General features: G+C 40.8%; 1 protein-coding gene across 9 annotated transcripts in view; it reads right to left on the bottom strand.

The window, feature by feature from the left end:
• Positions 1–24,441, bottom strand: part of Erc1 (ELKS/RAB6-interacting/CAST family member 1) — a 361,368-nt gene that overhangs the window by 27,592 nt on the left and 309,335 nt on the right. For 5 of the 9 annotated variants that reach the window (XM_087904324.1, XM_087904325.1, XM_087904322.1 and 2 more), the window contains one exon: positions 2,691–2,879. In XM_087904324.1, the coding sequence (XP_087760450.1) occupies positions 2,691–2,879 (189 nt within the window). Of the gene's footprint in view, positions 1–2,690; positions 2,880–24,441 lie in introns of those variants that run through there. The other 4 variants (XM_087904327.1, XM_087904329.1, XM_087904326.1 and 1 more) reach the window with 1 other exon arrangement.

Here is a 24,441-nt window from a genome sequence, read left to right as displayed (position 1 = left end):
TTCAAACACTGTCTCAAGAGAAAACAGTTTGAGTGACCATGAACTTCTGATCTTTCTGTCTCCATCACCCAGGTGCTGGGTTACATGCACGCACCACCACGTCAGTTTTCTAATGGTCCTTTAGTCTAAAACCTTACCAGTATGTTCTAATAAGTCATGCTTTGTAAAGGCAGTTGAAGATTTATGACACTAATTTGACCCATGCCTTTTCTTCAGTGGTTACGGTTTCAACACGAAGCCCTACAACAGGTTAACTTTCTGGGTCGGCCCTCTGTGGTCAGAACAAGTGGCTCTCAATCAGGCAGCATTTCCTTAAGGGCTACAAACACCTGCTGGGACTATCTGGTTAACAATCTTGAACCTAGATAAAGAATGATCATTATTGGGCGGGATAGGGATAGAGAAGATGGAGAAGCAAGAATTCAAAATTTCATCTAGGAGTAAGTTCAGAGATCTATTGCACAACCATCTGTTTTAGCAAGAATGAAGATACTCCTTTTTCTTCTTTTACTCATGTAGGCGTGTGCATGGGTGTGAGTGCATGAATATGCATGTGGAGGTCTGAGATCAACACTAGGAGTCTTCCTCACTAGTTTTTTGCTTTATTCTAGTCATGTTAGCTAGCTTGCGACTGGCTCTCTGAGTCTGGGATTACGGAGGGCTGCCACACCCACCTAGCATTTATATGGATTCTGGGGATTTAAACTCAAGGCTTCTTGCTTGCAGGGCAAACCCTGTACCACTGAGTCAAAACCCCAGTTCAAGAATGTATATATACTAAAGAGACACTCATGTCCTTTCCTTTGGTTATCACACCATTGAAAACAATGTTCTCCAAGGAACTGAAATTTCCCCAGAAATCTCATATTGCAAGAAAAAAAAAAGGCTGAAATTTGGTGCCAATCAGAGAACTTGCCTCCTGAAAAAAGATTTTACATAGCTCTGACAGTGATAGGAAGAAGCATACTTTGCTGGGACTACTTTTGTGTACCTCTTGCCTTGTATTTAAGCCTAACTCTCATGTAAAGATCCAAAAGATGGATTGAAGGAAAGGGATATCTTTGGACCTCTGTTCTTTTCAATATGGCCAAACTAAATCAAGCTCCCTTTTTTGCTTTTCACTATTCGTCTGTTTAACTGGCTCATTGAGGATCGGTAGCCAAGCCTGGCACATTAAGGTTTCCAGGGTTCAGGCTCTGATCCTAACAGTTCCAGTAATACAACAACGATTACTGTCAATAACAATAAAATATGGCCAGGATTAGTATTTTATGTTTCTTTCATCCTCCTCCACAAAACCATGGGGTGATCACCGGAGAGGAGCCAGGAGAGGGTGGAGACCAACCTGGCTGAGGTCAATCTTCTGGGCCCTTATTTGTCTGTGGGACTCCTCCTTCTCCAAGGAAGGTGTGCTATTTCCTTCCAACCCATCACATCCAGCCCTTCCTTCACCAAAGCTTTGACTGAAGGAGGGAGAATATTGCTTTGTGGAATGGACTAATTTAACATTGCTTTAGTTTGGAGAAGGGGACCAAAAAGGAGTCCAAAGTGGAACTGAGATAAATTTGAAAGACCAATCTGAGGATGACTCCTCCCACTTTGACCTAGTTCTGTGAGAACTGAGGTGTCCATTTTGAAGACTTTGACTACCACATATCTACTGCTTACCTGCTGTTGCTATCTTGGGGTCCATAAACCCCCAAGCTCCCCTTGTAGTACCTACCTCCAGCCCTAGCTTCAAGCTGCTCCTTTGACAGCTTAAAGGTTTGAATGTGTCTCAGATCCTGGGGTAGAAGGCTGTGCTAACTAGATTCCAACTCTCCCAAGAGAGACCCAGAAGATTAGGCTATAGGTCTCCTCAGACACACTTCCCAGCTGTTGATACAGAATCAGGCTATAGGTTGGTCCCCTTAGCCACACTTCCCAATGGTTGATATAGAATCAGGCTATAGGTTGGTCTCCTTAGCCACACTTCCCAGCTGTTGGTATCCAGAATGTATTTACAATGAAGACCACCCCTCTGGTGGCCACTGAGAAGTATGCAGAACACAAGCATGAGGAAGAGGACATTCATGAGTACTACATTAGCCTGAAATTCTAACTTTGGTGAAATCAACCTTCACCAAAAAAAATTTTAAAAGGTGGGTAATACATGTTTAACTGAGTACATATTTCAAAAATAATGTTATGCATACTGTCTGTTGACCTGAAAATAAATAAAAAATTATAAACCAGAAGAAATGACATTGGGGACCTAAAGAGATGGCTCAGTTGGTAAAGTGCTGTTGTACAAGTCTGAGGATCCCCAACCCTATGTAAAAGGCTGAGTGTGGTGGTGTGTGCACTGGGAAGGGAGAGCAGGAGGACCCCTGGGGGCTCACAGATCAGCCATACTAGCCAAAGTACTGAGCTTCAGGCCAGTGACAGACACTGACTGAAAAAAGATAAAGGTTGATGGCTCTTGAGAAATGACATGTAAGGGTGACCTCTGTCCTACATGTGTACATGTACATATACCCACGCCTGCTATACACACATCTTCACATGGCAATGTATACACATGCACACACACACACACACACACACACACACACACACACACACACACTACCTGGAACCATGTCCTTACCCCTAAATACTACCCATCCAGACAGGACATGTGCTTGGGCCACATCTTAAGCAGGACCTACCTGCTCCTGGGTCATCTTCTGCAGCTCATTCTCCCAAGCTGCCTGGTCATCATCTGCATTATAAGAAGCTGGTGGAGTGAGTCCACGAAGGATTAAGGGGTCTCGGTCATGGCAGAGGGCTGTCAGGTGTCCAATATACAACTTTAACTTGCTTCTATTTTGGTCAAGTTCTAAGAGGGGCTGGATGATCTGAGGTTGAAAAAAAAAAAAGGAAGAAAGTCAAGGTTAATCTGAAATAAGAAGTTTAAATATTCTTTATGTTTCCCAAACCAAAACAAAGCTCTTCTCAACATGACTGTAATCTTTTAGATGGACACAGGACTATTATGCATTACATTTTATCTATTTATTTTGATATGGATGTGATTGTCATGGCATGTGTGGGGACAAAGGACAACTTGTGGGAGTCGATTATTTCCTTTCACTATGTGGGTTCTGGGATTGAACTCAGGTCTTCAGGCTTGGTGGTATCTTTAATGTCAAGTCATTTTGCCAGTCCAGACTAGCTTGTTTTTACAGAGATGTTGTTCCTGCTGCCTAAAGCCTCCAGTGACCCCACAAGCACTCTGTGTACTTTGTTATGAGCAGATTTCAAAAGACTGCTAGTGAAAATTGCTCATCTGAAAGTCTGGGTAACATATTTCACGTAAGTCCTCTACCTCCCAGAATGGAAGAAAAATTCAGTCTCTGGAAAAGGTGCATGTTGTTCTTGGCTGAGATCTGTGATGAGATAACTCATTACTAAGTCTGTCTCACTCTGGCCGAGTTCCCTTCATTCATTTCTCAGAGCCTATCTATTCTTTCTCTGCAAACAGTGACTGGTAGATCTCTACACAACACCAAGTACCTGACTTACAGCCAAGGCTTGAAATCCTTACTTGTAACACTGGCTTTTCATTTTTCTTAAGAGACTTCCTGTAAATTTTTTTTCTTTCTGGTTCCCTTTGTCCCAGGTGAGTTAATTATTCCTTGGATTCCTTTTGGGAATGTTTTCCCAACATTCATTGGGAAAACTGAATGATACTGAATGATAGATTCTGTTCCATGTTCCATGTGACGGCTTTGGGGACAAAACTCTGGCCAGGTATTGGCAGTGGGGTCACAGTCCAAGGTGATCAGAAAGATTCAGTCTAAGTCTTGCATTTCAGTATGCAGCTTGAACAGCAAGTACGAAACTAATGTCAGCCACAGGAGCTGCAGGTCCTTGACAGATTTCCCAGGGCTTACACGCAGAAATTTGTACCTGTTGCATGCCACTGGCCTGACATTTTTCTATTAACAAGACACCTCTATCACATCCCATGAATAAGGAACTAGATCATTTTCAAATAGAAAGAAACAAGGTCTGGTATTCATTTGAACATTGACACCAACTTCTCCATGAATCTCACAGAAAAAAATCTTTACCTCAAGTTTAAGATATTATAGATAGTGGGCCTGGCTAGACAATCACAGATATTATAGATAGTGGGCCTGGCTAGACAATCACAGATATTATAGATAGTGGGCCTGGCTAGACAGTCACAGATATTATAGATAGTGGGCCTGGCTAGACAGTCACAGATATTATAGATAGTGGGCCTGGCTAGACAATCACAGATATTATAGATAGTGGGCCTGGCTAGACAATCACAGATATTATAGATAGTGGGCCTGGCTAGACAGTCACAGATATTATAGATAGTGGGCCTGGCTAGACAATCACAGGAGAGTGAATCAGTCTGGCATCACTCTAATTTATTCACACACACACACACACACACACACACACACACACACACACACCTTGTTTAAAGGTAATAACTGAACACTAAAGTGCTGTTGTGTATGGCTCGCAGGCTTTCCAAGAGACCCCTGGTCAGCAGGCTCCTGGTAACAGTTCTGCACCAGCGTTTCCCATCTATGACAGGGAGATTAAGATAACCAGTCAGAGAAGGAAGAAGATGTCCCAGTCAAAGCAGAGGTTTAGAAAGCAAAGATTCAGATAGTTCTTCACAAACCACACCAACACCTCAAAAAGAATTGTGTTTCATTTCTGACCTCTAATGCATACTCACTGTAGAAAGAATAGAGACTGAGAAAGGCTGGGCATGGTGGTACATGCCTGTTAATACCAGCACTCGCGAGTCTGAGGGAGGAAGATCATGAGTGCGTTGGTTACTTTTATGTCAACTTGACAGGGGCTAGAGTTATCTGAAGGGAGGAAGTCTCAACTTAGAAAATAGCTCTATAGAATAAAGCAGTAGGACATTCTCTTAATTAGTGATTGATGGAGGAGGACCTAGCCCATTGTGGGTGGTTCCATTCCTGGGCTGGTGGTCTTGGGTTCTATAAGAAAGCAAGCTGAGCAAAGTCATGGGAGCAAGTCAGTAAGCAAGCACTCATCCATGGTTTCTACATCAGTTCCTGCCATCAGGATCCTGCTCCTTTTGAGTTTCTGTCCTGACTTCCTTCAATGATGAATAGTGATGTGAAAGTGTAAGCCAATAAACTTTTTCTCTCCCAAATTGCTTTTGGTTATGGTGTGCTGCAGCAATAGAAACCCCAACTAAGACAGTGAGTTTGAAACAGTGTGACCCTGTCTCAAAAATAAATGAATATTTTCTATCCAACTCATATTACAGGTAGAATACAGTTATACAAAATAATGCAGTTCCTTTGTGATTTTTCCTCACCCCCCCCATCACAGTCACCACAGTACTGAGAATCGAACCAATGGCCTTGCACACATTAGCCAAGAGCCACTGAGCTATGTCTTCAGCTCTTGCTTTATTCTGTTTTGAGACAGTACCTTATTAGGTTGCCCTAGGTTGGCCTTGAACTTGCAGTGATCCTCCTGTCTCAGCCTCCTATACCACTAGGTCTGTGATATTGTCACATATATATGTAATAGATGTTGATCTCCTAACCTTCCCCTCTTTCTAATGGTCTTCCCTTCTGCTTTCACATCTTCCCCACTTCCCACACCTCTTGAGTCCACATCCAAAGAAAAGCATGCAGTGTGTATGTGCATAAACACATATGTATATATCTACACATATATGCTTATTTGTATATACCTATATATATTAAATTGGGAAAAAGTTAAAAATGGACTTTTCAAGATATATTTGTAACATCCAAATATGAATGTTTTCACCATTCTATGTTTATCAAATTTTACAGGATGTGTCTATGAGTGGTGGTGGTAATTGAACCCAGAGAGGCATACATATTAGGCAAGTGCCCTATCATTGAGCTATATTCTTAACTTTATTTTTAATATAAAATTTGAGAAAGGGTCTTGCTACACTGTCCTAGCTGGTCTTGAATTTGAGATCCTCCTGCCTCAGCTTTGGAAATAGTTGTGATAATGACTACATAACCAGGCCCAGTTCTACAGTTATAAATGTTAAGGAAAATAAGTTATGAAAGGAGAGAATTTTTTGTACTAGCTGAGAGCTGTGTCTTTGTAAGAGCATTTGCTGTAATGTCCTCTAACTAACTGGTCTCAGGGGCCAGCTTCTGATTGCACTAGGAGAGGGGGACAATGGTTTGAAGGTGTTTGTTTAAACTTTATTTTCACTTAGCTAAATAACTAGTGGGCTTTTTGAAAGACTGAGAAACCATTTTTGTGTTCTTCAGAATGGAGTAAAGGAAGATTCTACAATATTCCATGTGTATGGTTCATTACCTATGAGATCTAAACACACAGGTCATTTGACATTTTAATACCATGATAGAAAAAAAAACCACACTCTCTACTTTACTGCATCCAGTCAACTAAGAGGGCATGTTTACTCTATTCTTGAGTTATTTGTATGTTTGGCTTGTTTTGTCTTGAGACAGGGACTCTCACTATAAGCAAGTTGAAAAAGGATGCCATGTGGGACCCACAAATAATGTCATCTGTCCACATACAACTACAATACATTATGATACTTGATGCAGAACTTGTGATCCTCCTTCTTCAGCTTCCTGAATGCTGGGAGGTCAGCTCCACTAAGCTAGGCTCCATGCTGTCCTAAGTCAGGGTTAGACCTGGTTACAATCCTCTGAGAAGTTATCCAGGTCCGTATCATAAAGGTCAGATGAAAAGGTGCTGAGTATTACTATAACTTAAATTACTTGTCCTCAGGAAAATAAATTCTATTGTTTGGAAGATGGTTTTTAAAATTACGTTTACTTATTTGTGTGCTTGTGACATGATAACCCTGATAACATGACAAGGTCAGAGGACAACTTGAGTAGGCTAGTTCTCCCCTTCCACCATGTGGGTCCTGGGGATTGACTGAACTCAGGTCGGCAGGCTTGGCTGCAAGTGTCTTTATCTGCTGAACCATTTCTGCTCTTTCAGAAGACAGAAGTTTGGTTCCCAGTACTGATGTTGGAAGCTCACAACTGCCCGTAATTCCAACTCCAGCGGACCTGATGTTCTTGTGTACACACACACACCAACAAACAAACAAACAAACAAACAAACACCCTTAAAAGTTCCTATATATGTGTCAGTCACTCTTAGTCTTCCTGGAAACTTACTTTTATACCTACTGTGAGTCTTCTGCTGCTGCTCACAGTTTTTGAATTGACTCTAAAATCTGTGTTCTTTTAACTTGTTGACATCTTCAGAGAAAGAGTTAGCTGTTCATGTATATGGTGGTTTGAAAATAAATGGCTCCCAAAAGGAATGGCACTATTAGGAAGTGTGGCCTTGTTGGAGTAGTAGGACCTTGTTGGAGGAAGTATGTGGGGGGGATGAGCTTTGAGGTCTCCTATGCTCAAGCTACACCCAATGAGAGAGACCACTTCCTGATGCCTGCAAGTCAAGATGTAGGACACTCAGCTACTTCTTCAGTACCATGTCTGCCTGCATGCAACCATGTTACACCATAATGATAATGATGCAAGTCACCGACATTAAATGATTTTCCTTTATAAGAGTTTTCGTGGTCAAGGTATCTCTTCACATCAATAGAAACGTTAACTAAGACAATATATTAACCACATATATATTAGTGGGTGGTTGTGATTCCTTGTTGAACTACTGTCCACTACCTTTCAGTGTAGAATTTATCAAGAAAGTCCCACAATTAACTGACAATACTAAGATCCCAGGAATATTCCTGGCTCACTGGTATTCTGGAATAGAGAAGCCCAGCAGAGAGCTAAATTCTGAGAATCAAAGGAAGCAAGGAAATAACATTCACCAATTTTACGTTTCTTCCCTCTGAGCCATCCTCCTGGCCAATACTGTAGTTATCAGAGAAGTCAAGGATGGAGTGTTAAATTCTTTGCAAAGTTGTGGAGCTATATATTACATTCTCACTTAAAGCAGCTCAATTATGAAGGAGTTCTTTAAAAATACAGAAGAACTATTCTTGTGGAATAATCTTTCTGTACATTGTGAAGACATGTTGCTTTCATTGGTTTAATAAAGAGCTAAATGGCCAACAGCTAGGCAGGAAGAAGTTAGATGGGACTCATGGACAGGGAGAGAATGCTGGGATGAAGAAGAGAGGAGCCAGGAGGTGCGAGGAAAGGGAAGATGAACTTGTCTTGTTAAAGAAAGTTACCAAGCCATGTGGTAGATTGTAGATTAAAAATATAGGTTGTAAGATCTAGTTAGTAACAAGCCTAAGCTATTGACTAATCATTTATAATTAATAAATTGTCTCTGTGTGGTTTTTTGGGAGCTGGCCGGTAGAGCAGAAGATTATGTGTAGACCCTGTACTATTTTTATTAAATTGATCACTTATATTGACTATCAAATCATAATTAATGAAAGGAAAAAATTAATTCAGTTTAGCACTTAGTGAATTCCTGAGTGGTATGCTGTATTCTAGCCAATGGGAATATATGATGATGTAGTTCTACTGTTTATTAAAAGAACTTATGAGATGAGTGATTAATTTTTGGGTAAATATAACAGTTGAACTATATCATAGATTCATCTTTGTTTTAGCCTTTAGTTTTGTAACTGATGTCAAGAACTCTTAGATTGCTAAATAAATCATCTTGCCTTGGTAGAGATTTAGTCTGACTTAGTCTTCAAATATGTTTATGAAATCCAACAAGCTTTTTATTTTTAATCCTCTGGGATGCAACCTTTGAAACAATGTGCCTTGCCGTCTGAAGCACAAGACAAATGATTAATGGATTCCCTAAACATTGATGTTGTAGTCATTCCTTAGCTAATCCTAACAAACAGAAAAACAAGAAAGTTTAGAATAACCCTCACTTTATACATTTTTACAAGAAATATATTGAACAGAAGAATATGCCGGCAAGTTTAGACTGTACTTCAGCTTAGCTGAAAGGAAACTACAGTCACTTATATCTAACGTTAAGTCAATAAACTTTAACATTTCAAAATATAAAAATAAAAAGGCTAACACAACAGAAATTAAAGTAAGAGAGCCCAGAGCCCTGAGTCCCAGCCCTCACTTCATAATACTTTCCATCTGCATCTGGTTGATTCTCACACAATTACACACTGTGACCATCATACATTTACTATTCACAACAATTTAAAAAAATCTCCCAGGAACTCTTAAATTATGAGATAAATCCCTTTGTCTCAATTTGATGCTGACTATGATAAAGGGGAGAAATTCCCAGAATGTTTATCCTATTATGAATGTTTACCAAGGACTTAGGTTATTAGCTTTGGCTGCACAGGGCCCTTTCTGCCCTCAGTCCTTTTGGGAATGACCTGGTATTGCCATGTGTTTAATTAATAAGAGACACTCTACTACTACCACCTGTCCCAATGATAAAGTTTCTGGACTAGAAAGTCACTGGGACCTTGTCATCCTCTCTGCAGAGAAGGGAGATGAGAAGGATATTGAACACACTGGGACAAGAAAGAGCTCAGATCCAGGGTCCCCTGGTTCAAAGGATGGACAAACGTATTAGAAATCTTAATTAATTAATTTTGAGACAGGGTCTTACTATGTAGTTCTGGCTGTTCGTAGAGCAGGCTGGCCTCAAACCCACCTGTCTCTGCTTCCAAACTGCTGGGATTAAAGGTGTGCACCACCATGCCTGGGAGTTAGAAATCTTATGAGTAACAAATACCTGGCTCTAAAAGTACAAAGTTTCTCTGAAGACCTCGGATACAAAGGGCTCTATGACCCATTAAAATGTAAGCTTGTCTACAAAAACTGCAAAAAATTACATATTTTAAAATAAGAAGTATGGAAATCATTTTTGAAGGTAAATCATTATTTCCTCTTAGCGTTATAGTTCACAAATCTGCTACAAGATTTGCCCCAAGCATCACCACTTCAGAAAAAAAGCACAGCACTCCCTATTTCCTGACTCTGTCTTCAACATTGTAAGGAGATGGGAAATGGGGCTTAGAAGGTAATCAATCTTGCAACTTCATTGCAAAGCTGCTACTTGCATTCTGCTTATTATCTTTCATACAGCTTAAAGTGATAACACCTTACATGTTATAATAAATTAAATGTATGGGAAGGACAGGGAAAAAGACAGCATTTGTCCACTAGTGAAGGAAGGAACTCTGGCGAGCACATCAATAGTCTATATATGTGTTCACAAGGCATGCTGAGGCTGTAGGAATCACAGTACTTATTTTAATATAGTCATTTACCAAGGAATGGGCCGATATACATACACATATGAGGGCTACATGATAAATGTGGCATTAAGTGAAGAAAATGCCCCATTTAAGGGTACAAGTTAGCTATTAAAGACCACCACGCAAAAGTGTGTGTAGAACACACTCTAAAGGGATGATCGGATGAGAAATGAGACAGATAATGACAATAATAATATTATCACCAGTGATGATAATAACAATAATTCCAAGCAAACCAAAACCCAAGAAAGCTACACAGCCTACTAGTCTCAGAAGATCAGGAGTAGAAGTGTTCCAAAATTCTTTTGCTGTGAAGAACTAAAAAAGATGAGAAAACCTTTGGTTCAGCCTTGGCTTGAGGCTTACCTTTCTATAATAAGCCATTTACTGTGTTTTAGCTGAAAAAGAGTAGAGGAGTTAAAGAATAGCATGTATTTATGCTCTGAACAACTTCCTTATCAAATAGCAAAGTTCCAATGCTAAAACTAAGGAATAAGAAATGAGGGGGCAAAAAAACTCCACCCCAAATCTAGGCACAAAATTATGCAAACAGAAGATAAGAGGGCCAGATTCTGAGTAGAAAGGCAAGTGAGGACTGAGGCTGTATGTAAAGTAGAGGCAGGCATAGGCCAAAGGCAGAAAGAGGGTCTTTTCTGCATGCATGTGCACACATTTAGGTGCCGAACTGATAGGCCACACTCAATTCTAATTCTCTGAGGTTTTGTTCCTCAAATATCCCATGGCTTTAGTTGACATTAGTAACTCCTGACATTATTAACAAATACCCATTGGACAGATGGGTCTGAAAAGTAGCAACATGACAGTTGCCTGCTGGGCAAACACAAAGACTTATAGCATTTCATTTCATTCTTTCCTTCCTTCCTATTTCCTTCTTCTCCTTCTCCTGTGTGTGTGTAGGCCAGAGATCAATGCTGGATGTAATCATAAATTGTTTTCTACTTTACATTTGGAGACAGGGTCTCTCACCAAACCCAGAGCTTACTGATGGACCGGACTGCCAGGCTGGTAAGTGCTTGAGACCCTCTGTTCACTTGTCCCTGCTGCCCACAGAGCTGGCGTTAGAGACAGGTGCCACTGTGCCCAATTACTGTGCAGGTTGCACTTGTGCAGCATGCACTTTACCCAGCATGCCACCTCTGCAGCTTCCTCCCTTCCTAATACACTACTGCATCTGTATTAGATGGGATTTGCAAGTCTATGCCTCAGGTAAACAACAGCACCTCCTGACCATCACAATAACTCAATAAGCAAAGCTTAGAACAATGGAGAGTGTGAAACTAGGTCACAAAGAACATAGTCACTGGTTCTTTCCCATGGCATGGTTCCCTATGTATTATGAGATTGGATAACATACCTGTCAAAGGCCTGTAAACACAAGCCAATCTCTGAAGATTTTTATGTGAGCAGCTATTTCAGGCCAAGTTAGTGGTGAGTGTGCGTGCATGCGTGTATGTGTATGTGTGGTGTACTGTACACATATATGCACTGAATCCTGGAGAAAGGGACAATCTGCCTTTAGTCACATTACTGCTTCAATTCCAGCCATCAAGAAAAACACAGACCATACAGACATTCAGAAGTCTACTGTTGCTGCTCACAGACAGGCGTTGGTCTCTGAAAGCTTCAACCTCTGCCTGAAGCCTCTAGTGAACTTGGCTAAGAGGGTGCAGGTATGAGGAAAGGAGTTTTTACATCAGGAATATATGGATTATATAAATGCATCTGTGGCTTTGTCTAAAGATCAGAAATGGTGTCTATTAAGGTAAAGACAAGTTACATACAGAAACCCGAAATGCCAATGCTAAAATCAGAAATAACCAAGAAAAGAATGGCGACCGATAGGATACATCTGTGGTTTGGCATTTAAGACTCTTAATATGAATACTTGGATTAGCAAGGGGTGTCAGGGTAACACAGGAGGGAAAAATCAGAGCAAAATGGTCCTGATCTAGTATTTTCAGGCTACATGTAGCCAAGAGAATGCTGCACATTTGGGAGGACATGAGCATCTCCCTAGCGCTTTCCTCTTACTGTTCTGAGTTGTCACTGAGACACAAGGGACCCCGGGAAGCCCTGAGAATCCTGCCCCCACTGCCAGTCCAGAGGTGCTGCCTGTTTCCCCAGACTGTTCTCCACTCTGTCCCCAGTGTCTGAGAAGAGGGGTCTTGGCTACCTCGATATATGCATTTATATCTATTTCAAAAACAGCTTTTTTTTTTCCCCTGAAAATTGTATATGCCATGAACAAATCTTACAGATTAGCCATAATCATGTGTTGCCTTTTCTTTGGGAGCAATCTAGGTTTAGGGAAGAAAAAAAGATTTGGGAAAAATAAGAATCGGAAAGACCAATTTCAGTACCAAATTCTTTCATTTAAGAATAACATCAAATAACCGGGGCTCAAAGGTTAGAGACTGAACCAACAAACAGGAAGCCTTCATGGAACTGGCCTAGGCCTTCTGCATCTATGTTACAGTTGTGCGGCTTGGTCTTCTTGTGGGACTCCTAATAGTTGGAACAGGGGCTCTCCTTGACTATTTTGCTGGCTTTTGGGACCCTATTCCTCATATGAGGTTGCTTTGCCCAGCCTTAATACAAGGGGATATGCTTAATCTTACTGCAACTTGATATGCCATGTTTTGTTGGTATTCAGGAAGGCCCGTCCTTTTCTGAATAGAAACGGAGGAGTAGGTGGGGGCAGAAGGGAGGTTGGAGGATGGAACTGGGAGGAGAGAAGGGAGAAAAAAAAACCTGTGGTCAGGAGATAAAAATTAATTAATTAATTTATTAAAAAAGCAAAAAGAGTAACATCTCTAAGCAGATGGTGGGGGCACATTTAACCCCAGCACTGGTGAGGCAGAGGCAGACAGATCTCTATTAGTTTGAGACCAGCCTGGTCTACAGAGCAAGTTCTAGGACAGCCAGGGCTACACAGAGAAACCCTGTCTCAAAAAAAAACCCAAAGAATACCATCTCTATGTAGTCACCAAAAATCTCTTTCAAAACTTCGACATTGCACAGGACAACACAACTCTTAAAGACATGGGCATCTCTGTTACTTGTCCTCGATGCTTATTCCTGAGAAAAAAATGATTACAAAGGAAGAGTAAATACCAGAAATCCTCCAAATTGTGAAGTGACCTCGGAAGCAAGGAGTCTGATTTCTGACTAGTGTCCTTGCTGGGCACAGGGTCCAACCTTGACAGAAAAGCCAACAACTTAGTTCTTTCTGCTCCACACACAGGCATACTCAGTGATGGCTGGAGATCAACTCTGATGAGTGGAGGGCGGAGGTTTCCTCTCAAAATACAATAAACAGATTAGAGGGAAAGCAAACTCTAGAACCTGTAAGAGCTCACAGTTCCTGAGGAATACAACAGAAGAGTAGCAAATGAAAAGACAGGGTGAACGAGGCCACAGGAAAGAGTTCAGGGAACCAGAATTGGGGTGTGTCCACTGGTGCGGGAGAATTATCTGTATTCTGTCAATCATATTTTAATAAAACGCTGATTGGCCAGGCAGGCAGTATAGGCAAGAAAGCCAGACAGGAAGTAGAGGTGGAGCAAAGAGACTGGGAGTATTCTAGGAAGAAGGAAGCTCCCTCCGTAGTTCTGCCCAGACCACCGGAGAGGAAAGATGTAAGCTGCCCAGCTGAGAAAGGTACTGAGCCGTGTGGCTAACGTAGATAAGGATAATGGGGTAACATAAGTTATAAGAACTAATAAGTAGCCTGACCAAATGGGCCAATCAGTTTATAACCTTATGGAGTCCTGTGTGTGATTTTCTTTGGGGTTTGCTGGCTGTGGGGTACCGGGTGGGACAGAAACCCCAACAAGCTGGCCCCTCATATTACAGTCCACCTTGAAGCATACGAAACACCATCTAACAATGAGTAAGTAAGCACCTGGCATAGCTGTAAAGTGACTTGCTTTAAAAAAAAAAAAGCAAACTTAAAAAAAATGAACTTCCTAAAATAGAAATACACATCATATGAAAAGAATTTAAGTGGAGCTACCATTTAAAGGGGGACACAATGCCCTAACTAGATATCTTATGCCACCAAGTAAAAACTCCAAAGCCAAGAATGGATTATATCTTGCTGAGTCATTTGCCAAAGGGGTCCAATAAGACCCCCCCCCCAATATCACAGGCTATTGGTTACTCCTCACAACACAACAGTAAAGATCTATTGAACACGGGGTAATGAAGCCCAACTAGAAGCTTTACCTCTACTAACTAGCATTCATGGTACTTTGTATATTACTGGGAGAGCAAAGTTATCATCAGCGCCACCCAGCCACAAACCCTGAGACCTACAACAGTGGCCTGCCTGCAAGACAGGGTGCAGCAATAGTGGCACAAATGTTTTGGGAGTAACCTGCTACTTTCTGATTTGGTTTAAGGTCCACTCCATGAGATATAATTGGATTTAGACCTACTCCACGCGATGGAACTCCTATCTGACATTACTAAGACTGCTGTTATTCTGCTAAAGGAAAAGAGCAATACAATGACTCTTAATGACATATTTGTAAACAAAGATCAGAGCATCACTCAGTCCTTATCAGGATGATCTGGATAGGCTAGCTTTTGGTCAAGTCTGCAAGGGTTATCTTGTTAAGTTAACTGAGGTGAGAAGTCCCGCATTTAGGACGGGCAGCACTAATCCCTAGGCTCATGTCCTAGCCTGCAAAAAGAGGAGAAAGTTAGCTAAGCATCAACCTCCATGCCTTATTCACTGCTGGTGCGCGAGAATTGTCTGTAATCTGTCAATCATATTTTAAATAAACGCTGATTGGCCAGGCAGGAAGTATGGGTGGGAAAACCAGACAGGGAGTAGAGGTGATGCAATGAGAACAGGAGAATTCTGGGAAGCAGGAAGCTCCCTCTGCCACTCCTGCCCAGACCACTGAAGAAGCAACATGTGAGCTGACAGCTGGAAAAGGTACCAAGCCATATGGCTAACACAAACAAGAATTATGGGTTACTGTAAGATGTAAGAATCAGTTAATAAGAAGACTGAGCTAATGGGCCAATCAGTTTATAACCTAATGTAGACTCTGATTTTCTTTGGGACTTGCCAGCTGTGGGGTACTGGGTGGGACAGAAACTCCAACAAGCCGGCCCTCATGTTACACACTGCTTCCTGAGTGCAGATGTCAAGTGTGAAGTGGCTCCCAGCTTCTACACCAGCGTCTCTCTATAGCGAACTGACTCTGCACTGTGAATCTTCCTTCTGTTGCTGTCAAGGTATTTATCACAGCAAGAGTAAAAGTAACTCGTGTGCTCAGCAGCAACTAGCTGGGTGCCTTGCAGTCTACACGCTTAAAGCTCACATATGTGTACCATAACTCTGAGGGACTCCTGCTCTTCTTCAAGATAGAGTCTCACACAGTTTAAGCTACCTTTGAATTAACTAGGTAGCTGAAAGACGGCATTGAACTCTTAGATCCTCTTATTTCTACCTCCCAAGTACTGAGACTTCAGACAATAACTACTAAACTTAGTTGGGCTGTCTCAACTGTCTGTCTGTCTATCCACCCACCCACCCACTCACTCACCCACCCACCCACCCACTCACGCATCCACCCATCTATTGTGTGTTTTGGGTTGGGAATGTGTCAGTCCCAGACATTGAACTCAGGTCCTCAGGCTTGACAGCGACAGCCATTAGCCTCTAAGCTATTCTGGCAGTTCCAAGAGTATCTTTATCCTAGGGTGCCTTGTGGGCTTCAACAGCTATACTCTTTAAGAGATTCTATGGCTGACAGGACATCAGACTGTGCTCGGGCCATTCACAGGATCAAGAGGATCAAGCCTCTCTACCTTGTCCATTTCACCAAGCACTGGGCCTGATAGGCTTCTGTCACATATCTAGCTAATAAACCATTTACACATCCCACATATATCAGCTAGTAACCCAATTACACACTACAAATATGCATCATTTCAAAGATATTGCAAAGCTATTCTAAGGAGATGGGTTCTCCTCAAACATCTTCAGTTCAAAATTCAGTGGTACACATGAATGGTTTCAACCTCCTCTGGTTTTTTTTAACAGGCTATCTTAACAATCATACAGCTCTGTGAAGCATAACCAAGCACTAGGCTCACATGTTACTAAAGATGCACACCCAGTGCCAGCATGGGAAACACAGTCTGGCCAGCTGAGGCCGGGCTTCTTAGAACAGGCGCTTCTGCTGTGCCCTGGCAATGTTTTGGAGCCATGACAACTTGTAACTCTAGGAAAGCATAGCTGTTTGCTTGGCTGTTTAACCTTGTCTGCTCTAAGTCTAATTACTATACTTATGACATTTTGTTAGTTGTCCTAAAATTAAATTAACTTAGATGATGCTTTGTAACCTATGAATTTAATACAGAGCTGTGGTGAGCTGGGTGTGGTCATTCACACCTGTAATCCCAGCAGTCAGGGAGCTGAGCCTGCCAAGAGTTTGAGACCAGCCTGGTCTACATAAAAATACCCTGTCACAAAACAAACAAAACAGACAAAGCAGAGGTGCATTTACTTTGGACACTTCTATGGCAACAGCTAATGTGGATTTCAGCAACTCACAGCCTGTTTAACACAAACAGTGGTAGTGTGTGTCTGCCTGTCTATCTCTCCAGAGTCTCACTATGTTGTCTAGGGTGGTCTTGAATCTGCCTCAGACTCCTCGGCGATGGAAATCTAGGTGTGCTATGCCTAGCAAAGTACTCTCCATTTATTTTAGGATCAGTGAAATAAAGCAGCACGGACGATGTGGCTGTGGCTAGAAATGGTTATTTAAACACAGTGGCCAAAAGCAGGCAGACCCTTGGTTAATGACATCATACACTAATTACTGGGTATCCAGTTTCAGAGGCTGCCTTCTGGCATGTGGGGGGTGGGGTGGGTGAGTGGGTGGGTGGAGTTCAAGGAAGAGAGAGAGAAAAAAAGAGGGACAGAGACAGGAGGGAGACAGGGAGAGAGGGAAAGAGAGAGAACAATGTGTGTATAGGTGCCCTCTGTCACATTATATGCTACAAAGTCTTAGGTAGTCTGTGAGAGAGTGCAGAACAGCGAAGCACTGTAAGGCTGTGGTGAAGACAAGTTCAGGCTCTGGAGACAGAGGGACTGGCCTGATTCTAGAATCTACCATACACTAGCGAAGAGCCTACAACTCTGGTAGAGACACTTGGTTAGCATCTACAATAATTATCAGCTAGGGCTCATTGTCCACGATGGAAATGTTTATGGCTGTTCTGGGACGATACTAGTACACATAAAAGACGCTTCAGTGCTCAGCCGCACTAAGGACTGGAGAAGGAACAGAGGAAACCAGGAGCTGGAAAATTACAGTTTCTGGACCAGATCTAGCACTGCTGTCTGCTTCTGTATGGCCCTGAGCTAAGGCTGCTATATATATTTTTCTCTTTTGAAAACAGGGCCTTCCTTCCTATGTAGCTTAGGTTGACCTCAAACTCATGACTCCCCTGCCTGAGCTTTGCAAGTGCTGGGATTATAGGCTTGTACCACCAAGTCTAAGTAGTTTTTACATTTTCAAATGGTTAAAAGAAAAATCTGAAGAATATTTTGTACTACACAGGAATTATATATAAAAAAAACAATTGTAGAGTCTATCAAGTCTTATTAATTCATAGCCATACTCATTTGCTTATGTATTGTCTATGGCTGCTTTCAACACTATGACAGGTAAGCAAAATATTCTAGTAGATAGTATGGGATTTGCAAAGGATAAAACATTTATTATTTACATCTTCAGAAAATATTTGTAAATTCATAGGCTGGAGAGACAGGTTGGTGGTGGCTAAGAGTCCCGGCTGCCCTTCCAGAGGCCCCTGTTTTGATTCCAAGCACCAACACAGCAGTTTACTAGCATCTATGACTCTAATCTTAGCGAATCTGAGATTCTTCTGGCCTCTGTGGGTTTGTGGTGCACAAATACACATGTAGGCAAAATACCCATACACATAAGAAAAAAAATCAAAAAATTGCAAATTCTAACAACAGACCAATTATCAGAAAATAGAGACACTAACATTGGAGAAGAAGTCTTATAATTTCTCATTGATTAGTTAATAACTACTTACATTTTAAAAATCTATAACAAGTATTACTGTTATCGACAATAGTACTGACTACATGAGAATTTAGATTTGGTAATAGGGATAAAAAGAAACGACTGAAGTACAATTCTTACTGATAAATAAAATCATGATATAGTTTAAAAGTCAAAAAGAACAGTAATAACTGCAAAGTAAAACTTCATCAGGTCACTGGAGAGAGAAACTGAAGAACAGAAGATGGGAAAATCTCCCCCGCTCATTGATCGGAAGGATTAATATAGCAAAAATGAACATCTTACCAAAAGTAGTCTACAGATTCAACACAACCCCATCAAAATTCCAACATAATTCTTCAAAGACCTTGAAAGGGCAATTTTTAGCTTTATATGGAAACACAGAAATTCTTGAATTTTGAATAATAATATCTTGAATAATAAAAGAACTGCTGGGGGTACCACCACCCTAGATTTCAAGTTGTACTGCAGAGCTATAGAAATAAAAACAGTATGGTATTGACACAAAGCAGACATGGTGGTCAGACGAGAACAAATACAGAGATCCACAACCATACATCATGGAGAGAGTAAGAAACCTTGGAATACTTAGCCCTAAATGGGATGTCTCCATCAAATCTTTCCCCATAGAGTACAGGAGAGGAGGCAGAAAGAGTTTAAGGTCTAGAGGGGATCGAGGACACTAAAAAAACTAAAGCCCTCAAAATACACATGAACAAAGCTCACCTGAACACAGAGACAGAAACAGCATGCACAGGGCCTCCACGGGCCTGCACCAGGTCCAGTTTAGAGTTTTTAATGGGATGGCCCGGCGTGTGAAGGAGTGGAATTATTATGCCTTCTTTTGGGTTCTTTTTCTTCTGTTGGTTTGCCTTGTCCAACTTCCATGTAATACCTTTTGTTTTATTTTATTATATTTTATTTTGTTACATTTTAAAAGATGAATGAATGAATGAAAACCTAGCCACAAGGGTAAAGGTTAACTGAACTGTCAATTATACCTGCTGGGAGAGGGAAATTCAGCTTTCTCCAATAGAGTATATCAACCAATCCAGGACAGGCCTTATGTTCAGGAGTAGTTGACCAACATATACTGGACTCCACATTGGTCCCCTCCCCTTGGGTGTGGTTTTTTTTTCTTTCATTTCCTTGGTTTTGTTGTTTGATTGAGTTTTCATTTGGTTTTTGAGTAAGAACTTAAGTTGGATAAGTGGCAGGGGGTAGGATCTAGACAAGCTTGGGGGAGAGAAGAATGTGGTCACAATACATTTAAATTTAAAATTTACTTTAAATAACAAAAAATATAAAAAGAAAAACTGGATGTTTTAAATTGCACATATATAAAATCAGTGGAGAATTATGTTATATTAACATTAGCTCCAGAAAGCTTCCAGCATAAATGCCTTGATACTGGTTGGTATAACCTGAGTTAAATATTGGAAAATAGGTTCTAGATCCCCATTCAAATGTTCTTCTAAAACATTCATGAGATCTAAATGCTCTAGAGTCTGTGCTTGCTTTGACATAGAACACAGCGATGGGAGAAATAATCGTAGTCATGTAGGCCATCTACTTTCTGAGTTCAAGACCTGAGTGGAGACTCAACTTGAAAAGACTGAAGCTAAGTTGCTATACCAGGAACTTAACACCTGACATTTCTCTCCCTAACCAAATGCAGAATATGCAGGCTTTGTCTTGTTGTTTTTATCTGAAAAGTTCCTATGGACAAGTGCATTTTCTGAACTACGAATGGGCTTTTAGATAGTGCTCTCTTGTAAATATGAAACCCTCAAAATGATCTGGACATTTTTTTTTTTTGGAAGGACCAAAGCTTCTTGGCAATGCAAATGCTACCATTGATAAAACTTCCCATCACTCTTCAGGGCAATGCAGGATGCCTTTAATTGCTTTTCCTGTCTTTCTTATTCAGACCACAATGACATGCTAAGGTCTTTTTTTTTTCTTTTTTCATATATGGTTGTGCATGTGTATAAGCATGTTTTGGCACATGTGTAAATGCAACTGTGGGTTATGTGTGCAAACCCACATGCATTAATGTCCATGTGAAGTTTGAGCTGATGCTGCTGTTCAGAACCATCCTTGGATCATTCTTTCACCTTATTCAAAGGGCGGGGTCTCTCAAATCCAGAGCTTGCTGATATGGCTAGTCTGGCTTGCCAGTTTCTTCTGACGATTTTTGTTTCTGTTCTCTGGGGCTGGAATTAAAAGAAGGCCACCATCCCTTCCAGTATTTATGTTAGCTTCTATGAATCCAAAATGTGGTCTTCATACTTGAATGGCAAGCACTCTAACCACTGAGCCATTTCCCCAGCCCCATGATAAAGTTTTTGCTAGCAACCTGTTGCTAATGGCTGTATCAGTTTGGAGCTTATTCCTCTTTCTGGCACACTGTTGTGATTTAAAAATAAGTTTGTATGCTTGTCATTTGTGTTTCCATCAGTGATGCCTAAGTCCTTCTGTTCCATTAAATGTGGAACCGTCTTAGTGACTCCCTTCTAAGACAAGCATGGTAGAGGAGATGATAAGTTTTGATACTAGATCATAAAAGGCAACATAGGTTTGTCTGCTCTTGTCTTTTAGGTCACTAACATTAGGCCAAGTCACAAAGCCACAGAAGTAAAAAAGAGGAAGAACCAAAGGTTCCTATATAAGCCCAGCATTAACTGTGGGTGCCAACAGAATGCTCCAGCCCAAGGCAAGGTTGTGGATAAATGCAGTCCCCAGTGATATCTTGCCTCCACCCATGAGATCCCAAGTAAGAAGTAGTATTCCATAAAACAAAGATAATACATGTTTACGGGGGCTGGAGAGATGTCTCAGTGGTTAAGAATACTTAGTGCTTTTCAAGAGAACGTGGCTTTGGGTTCCAACACCCCTATAGAGCCTCACAACTGTCTGTAATTCCAATGGGATCTGACATCTTCTGCCCTCCTTGGGCTCAAGGCAGACACAATGTATACATGTAGGCAAAATGTTCACGTTTACAAAATAAAACAAAATCTGTAAACAAATAAATGTTTAGTGTTCTCTCAGGTTGCCATGTTTTGATATAATGTGCTGTGTAGCAAAAGATAATGACTGCAGACCCACAGAACTATTTACAGTGAACTCTTGTAGAGATGACACTAATGTATTATACAGCTTATGCTTCTATGCCTTTGCAATGCTGTCCATGTCCCGTATAAAGTCATATCTGTCTGGCAAATGTCCTTTGTTTCTCTGAGTGTCAGCTCAAGTATCATATTACCTGTGAACAACTGAGTCTTTTGTGGGAATCTGGGGTTTCCCACTGTAATTTGTAACATTTCCCTCGTTGTAGAAAATCTGTTGTGTAGTGTTTGTTTAATGGTCTTGAAACATTTATTTACTGCCCATGAACCTGGTACATCATAGGTACACAGAATATGCCCAGGAAATATTTGTGAATTAATTTTATTTCTCACTACAATCAGTTTTAAACCAAAATAATTAAAAGGTTTAAACCACATATATTAATTGAATTCTTCTACTTGAAACTGAAGACCCAGGTGTAAATGGTAAAGGAGTATGCAAAATATGGTTTCAACTTGTTAAAATGTGGAATACAGTGTTAAACATCCTGATTCAGTTCCTAAAGATTATAACAATATGAATGCTAGATTTTAACATACTGACAAACAACAAAATGACTATATGACCAAATTTCAGATGTTTCCATTTGATATTCAGAAGTGCCAAAAGCAAACTCTGAGTAACTTATTTCATAGTCTCAGGGAAGGCTGCTGAAGGCCATTCTAAGCTTGCCAAGCACCTCAGACTAAGTTTGTGATTCCAGTCCTGAAATTTAGGAAAAAACAGAGTTGACTATCTTTCAATGAAGTCTGGTTAATCAGTGCTGTGCCTTCACTGAAAGAATGAGCCATCTGCTTTGAATATTTTCTAGACTAAGCCTCTATTTGTACACTGCTTTCATCTTTTGGCATAATGGGAAGGCAGTGATCCAGTCCAGCTACACCTCAATCAACTGTGCTCATTTAATTTATCCCAGGAACACTGACTGCCAGACCCAGTTGGAAATGTGGTCTTATCTTAGCATCAGGAAGAGGAAGACACATCACGAGAAGGGCTCTTCTGTTTTGGTTGATGATACAGTTTTGTGTCTAAGAAAATGTTCTTTTAACCACAAATACATAAGAATCCTAACAGAGAGGATGCATAGAAAAGAAACTGTGGGGAGTCAAGGACAAGTTAACAAAAGTAAAGCCACAGAGCCCCAGTATAACAAAACTGCTGTTTATGAGTGCAATAAAGACAGGAGTCAACTAATAACCATCTACAGCATCACCAGACAAAATAATATCACATTATAGGCAAATGTAGACCTGTCTTTCAAAACAGCATTAAAAAAGTTGTACTGGATGATAACCTAAGGGACTGGGTGCTGAACTTAATATACAATATGCTAGGAAGGGCAGTAAGTATTGGACGGTTAGCTAGGGCACTTACATGCAAGTGGTGTCAGATTAGATAATAACTTGTTAGGGAGTGAGGTGAAACAAAAACATGAAAAACAGATGCTACTCCTGCATAAAAGTAAGTGAAATACAGGAAAAAACTATTTTTTGGGAGTGGGAGGGTGGGGAGCAGTGCTGGAATTGGATCCAGAGCCACTGATATACATCACAAGCTTTGCTAATATTTTCATTCAGTAAGAATCTATGAGTTTGGCAGGGGCTTGGTATTTTCAGACTATTGTGAAAAACAATTAGGATGTGAGGGTTTCATTTTGCACAATGTCAAGGATATCTGGTTGTTTAGGAAGAATGCCCAAGTCATAAATAATACCAGGAAGAGTAAGGTAACTTCTTCATTCGTCAAATATTCATAGTTATGATATGAATTCATGAATCTGAGTGCTTATGCTTCAGAGATGCTTAAAATACTATTATTTCTAATACATCAAGTGAGTTAAAGAATAAAATCTCCTTAAATCATACAGCTGCAACCACAAGAATGCAATATGTGTCTGTGAACCACAGTATATAGACGTGATAAAATTCTTAATGATTTTTTGCTGTTGAATGAATATTTTCCTTAGTCAGAAAACTCCAGAAGGGGGATATAGCTATCTCTTGTAGGGTTCCTCTTGGAGTTAATTAGGCAGACCCTAGTACCTGTAGCTAATCCACTGCAGTCCCTCAAGGAAACAGCAATGGAGCTGCTGAGGTGGTGTCTAGCTCTCTGAGGACTAATCCAGAGGCTCAGGAAGAAGATTAGCACTTTGTAAGATTACATTTTAGGGAGAAAAAACTGATGACCAGGTCTAGGATTTGCGGGGGATCAGAAGAATGAATTTTATAACAGGGCACAGGAGGCATGGACAAAGCAAACAGTAGCAGGGATATCTGAAAGCTGTATAACCATCAGCACCAATCGCTGCTGCACTTACTGCTGCTACTGAACACTTTCTGGGCGTCTGGCAAAGGGTAACGTGCATGGCATAAGTGAGTACATTTAATCCCTACAATATAGTTTAACGTGAGATGCATTCATTCATTTATTATTTTAGGTTAACACGTAAAATAATGAGTTTCAGCTTAGGATATTTATCTGTGCATTTCATTATACTTTGTTCTTCTTTGTCCCTTTCCCTGCAGTTCCCACTTCGTCTCCCAGTTAGTTTCCTACTGTATTTCTCGCCTCCCTCAACAGTCCTTCCTTTCTTCTCAGGACTCTGTTTCTAGTTTACCACACAAGTTTTATTACTGACCTGGCAGAGGAGAAGCTGCTGCTCAAAGGTGTTAAGTGATTTGCAGGCAGTTACACATGAGCTGAGGGCTTCAGTGCAGGTCTAAAGGCAAAGCTTCTTCTTTACCACCAGGCCAAAGGGCCACAGAAACTATGTAAATGCCTTGTACAGGAAGTTAAAGAAAGATTGCTTTCAGTTTCATAGATAAGATGTAATATTTCATTAAAGAAGAAAGCAGGAAGTGTTGGTGCATTATTGTGCATACATCACAACAATAACATCTCAATAAAAATAGTACCTCTGGACAGCCAAACAAC

Source organism: Myodes glareolus, chromosome 3, assembly GCF_982192425.1.
Source record: "Myodes glareolus chromosome 3, mMyoGla1.1, whole genome shotgun sequence".
NCBI classification, from domain to species: domain Eukaryota; kingdom Metazoa; phylum Chordata; class Mammalia; order Rodentia; family Cricetidae; genus Myodes; species Myodes glareolus.
This window is presented reverse-complemented; position numbering and strand designations above follow the sequence as displayed.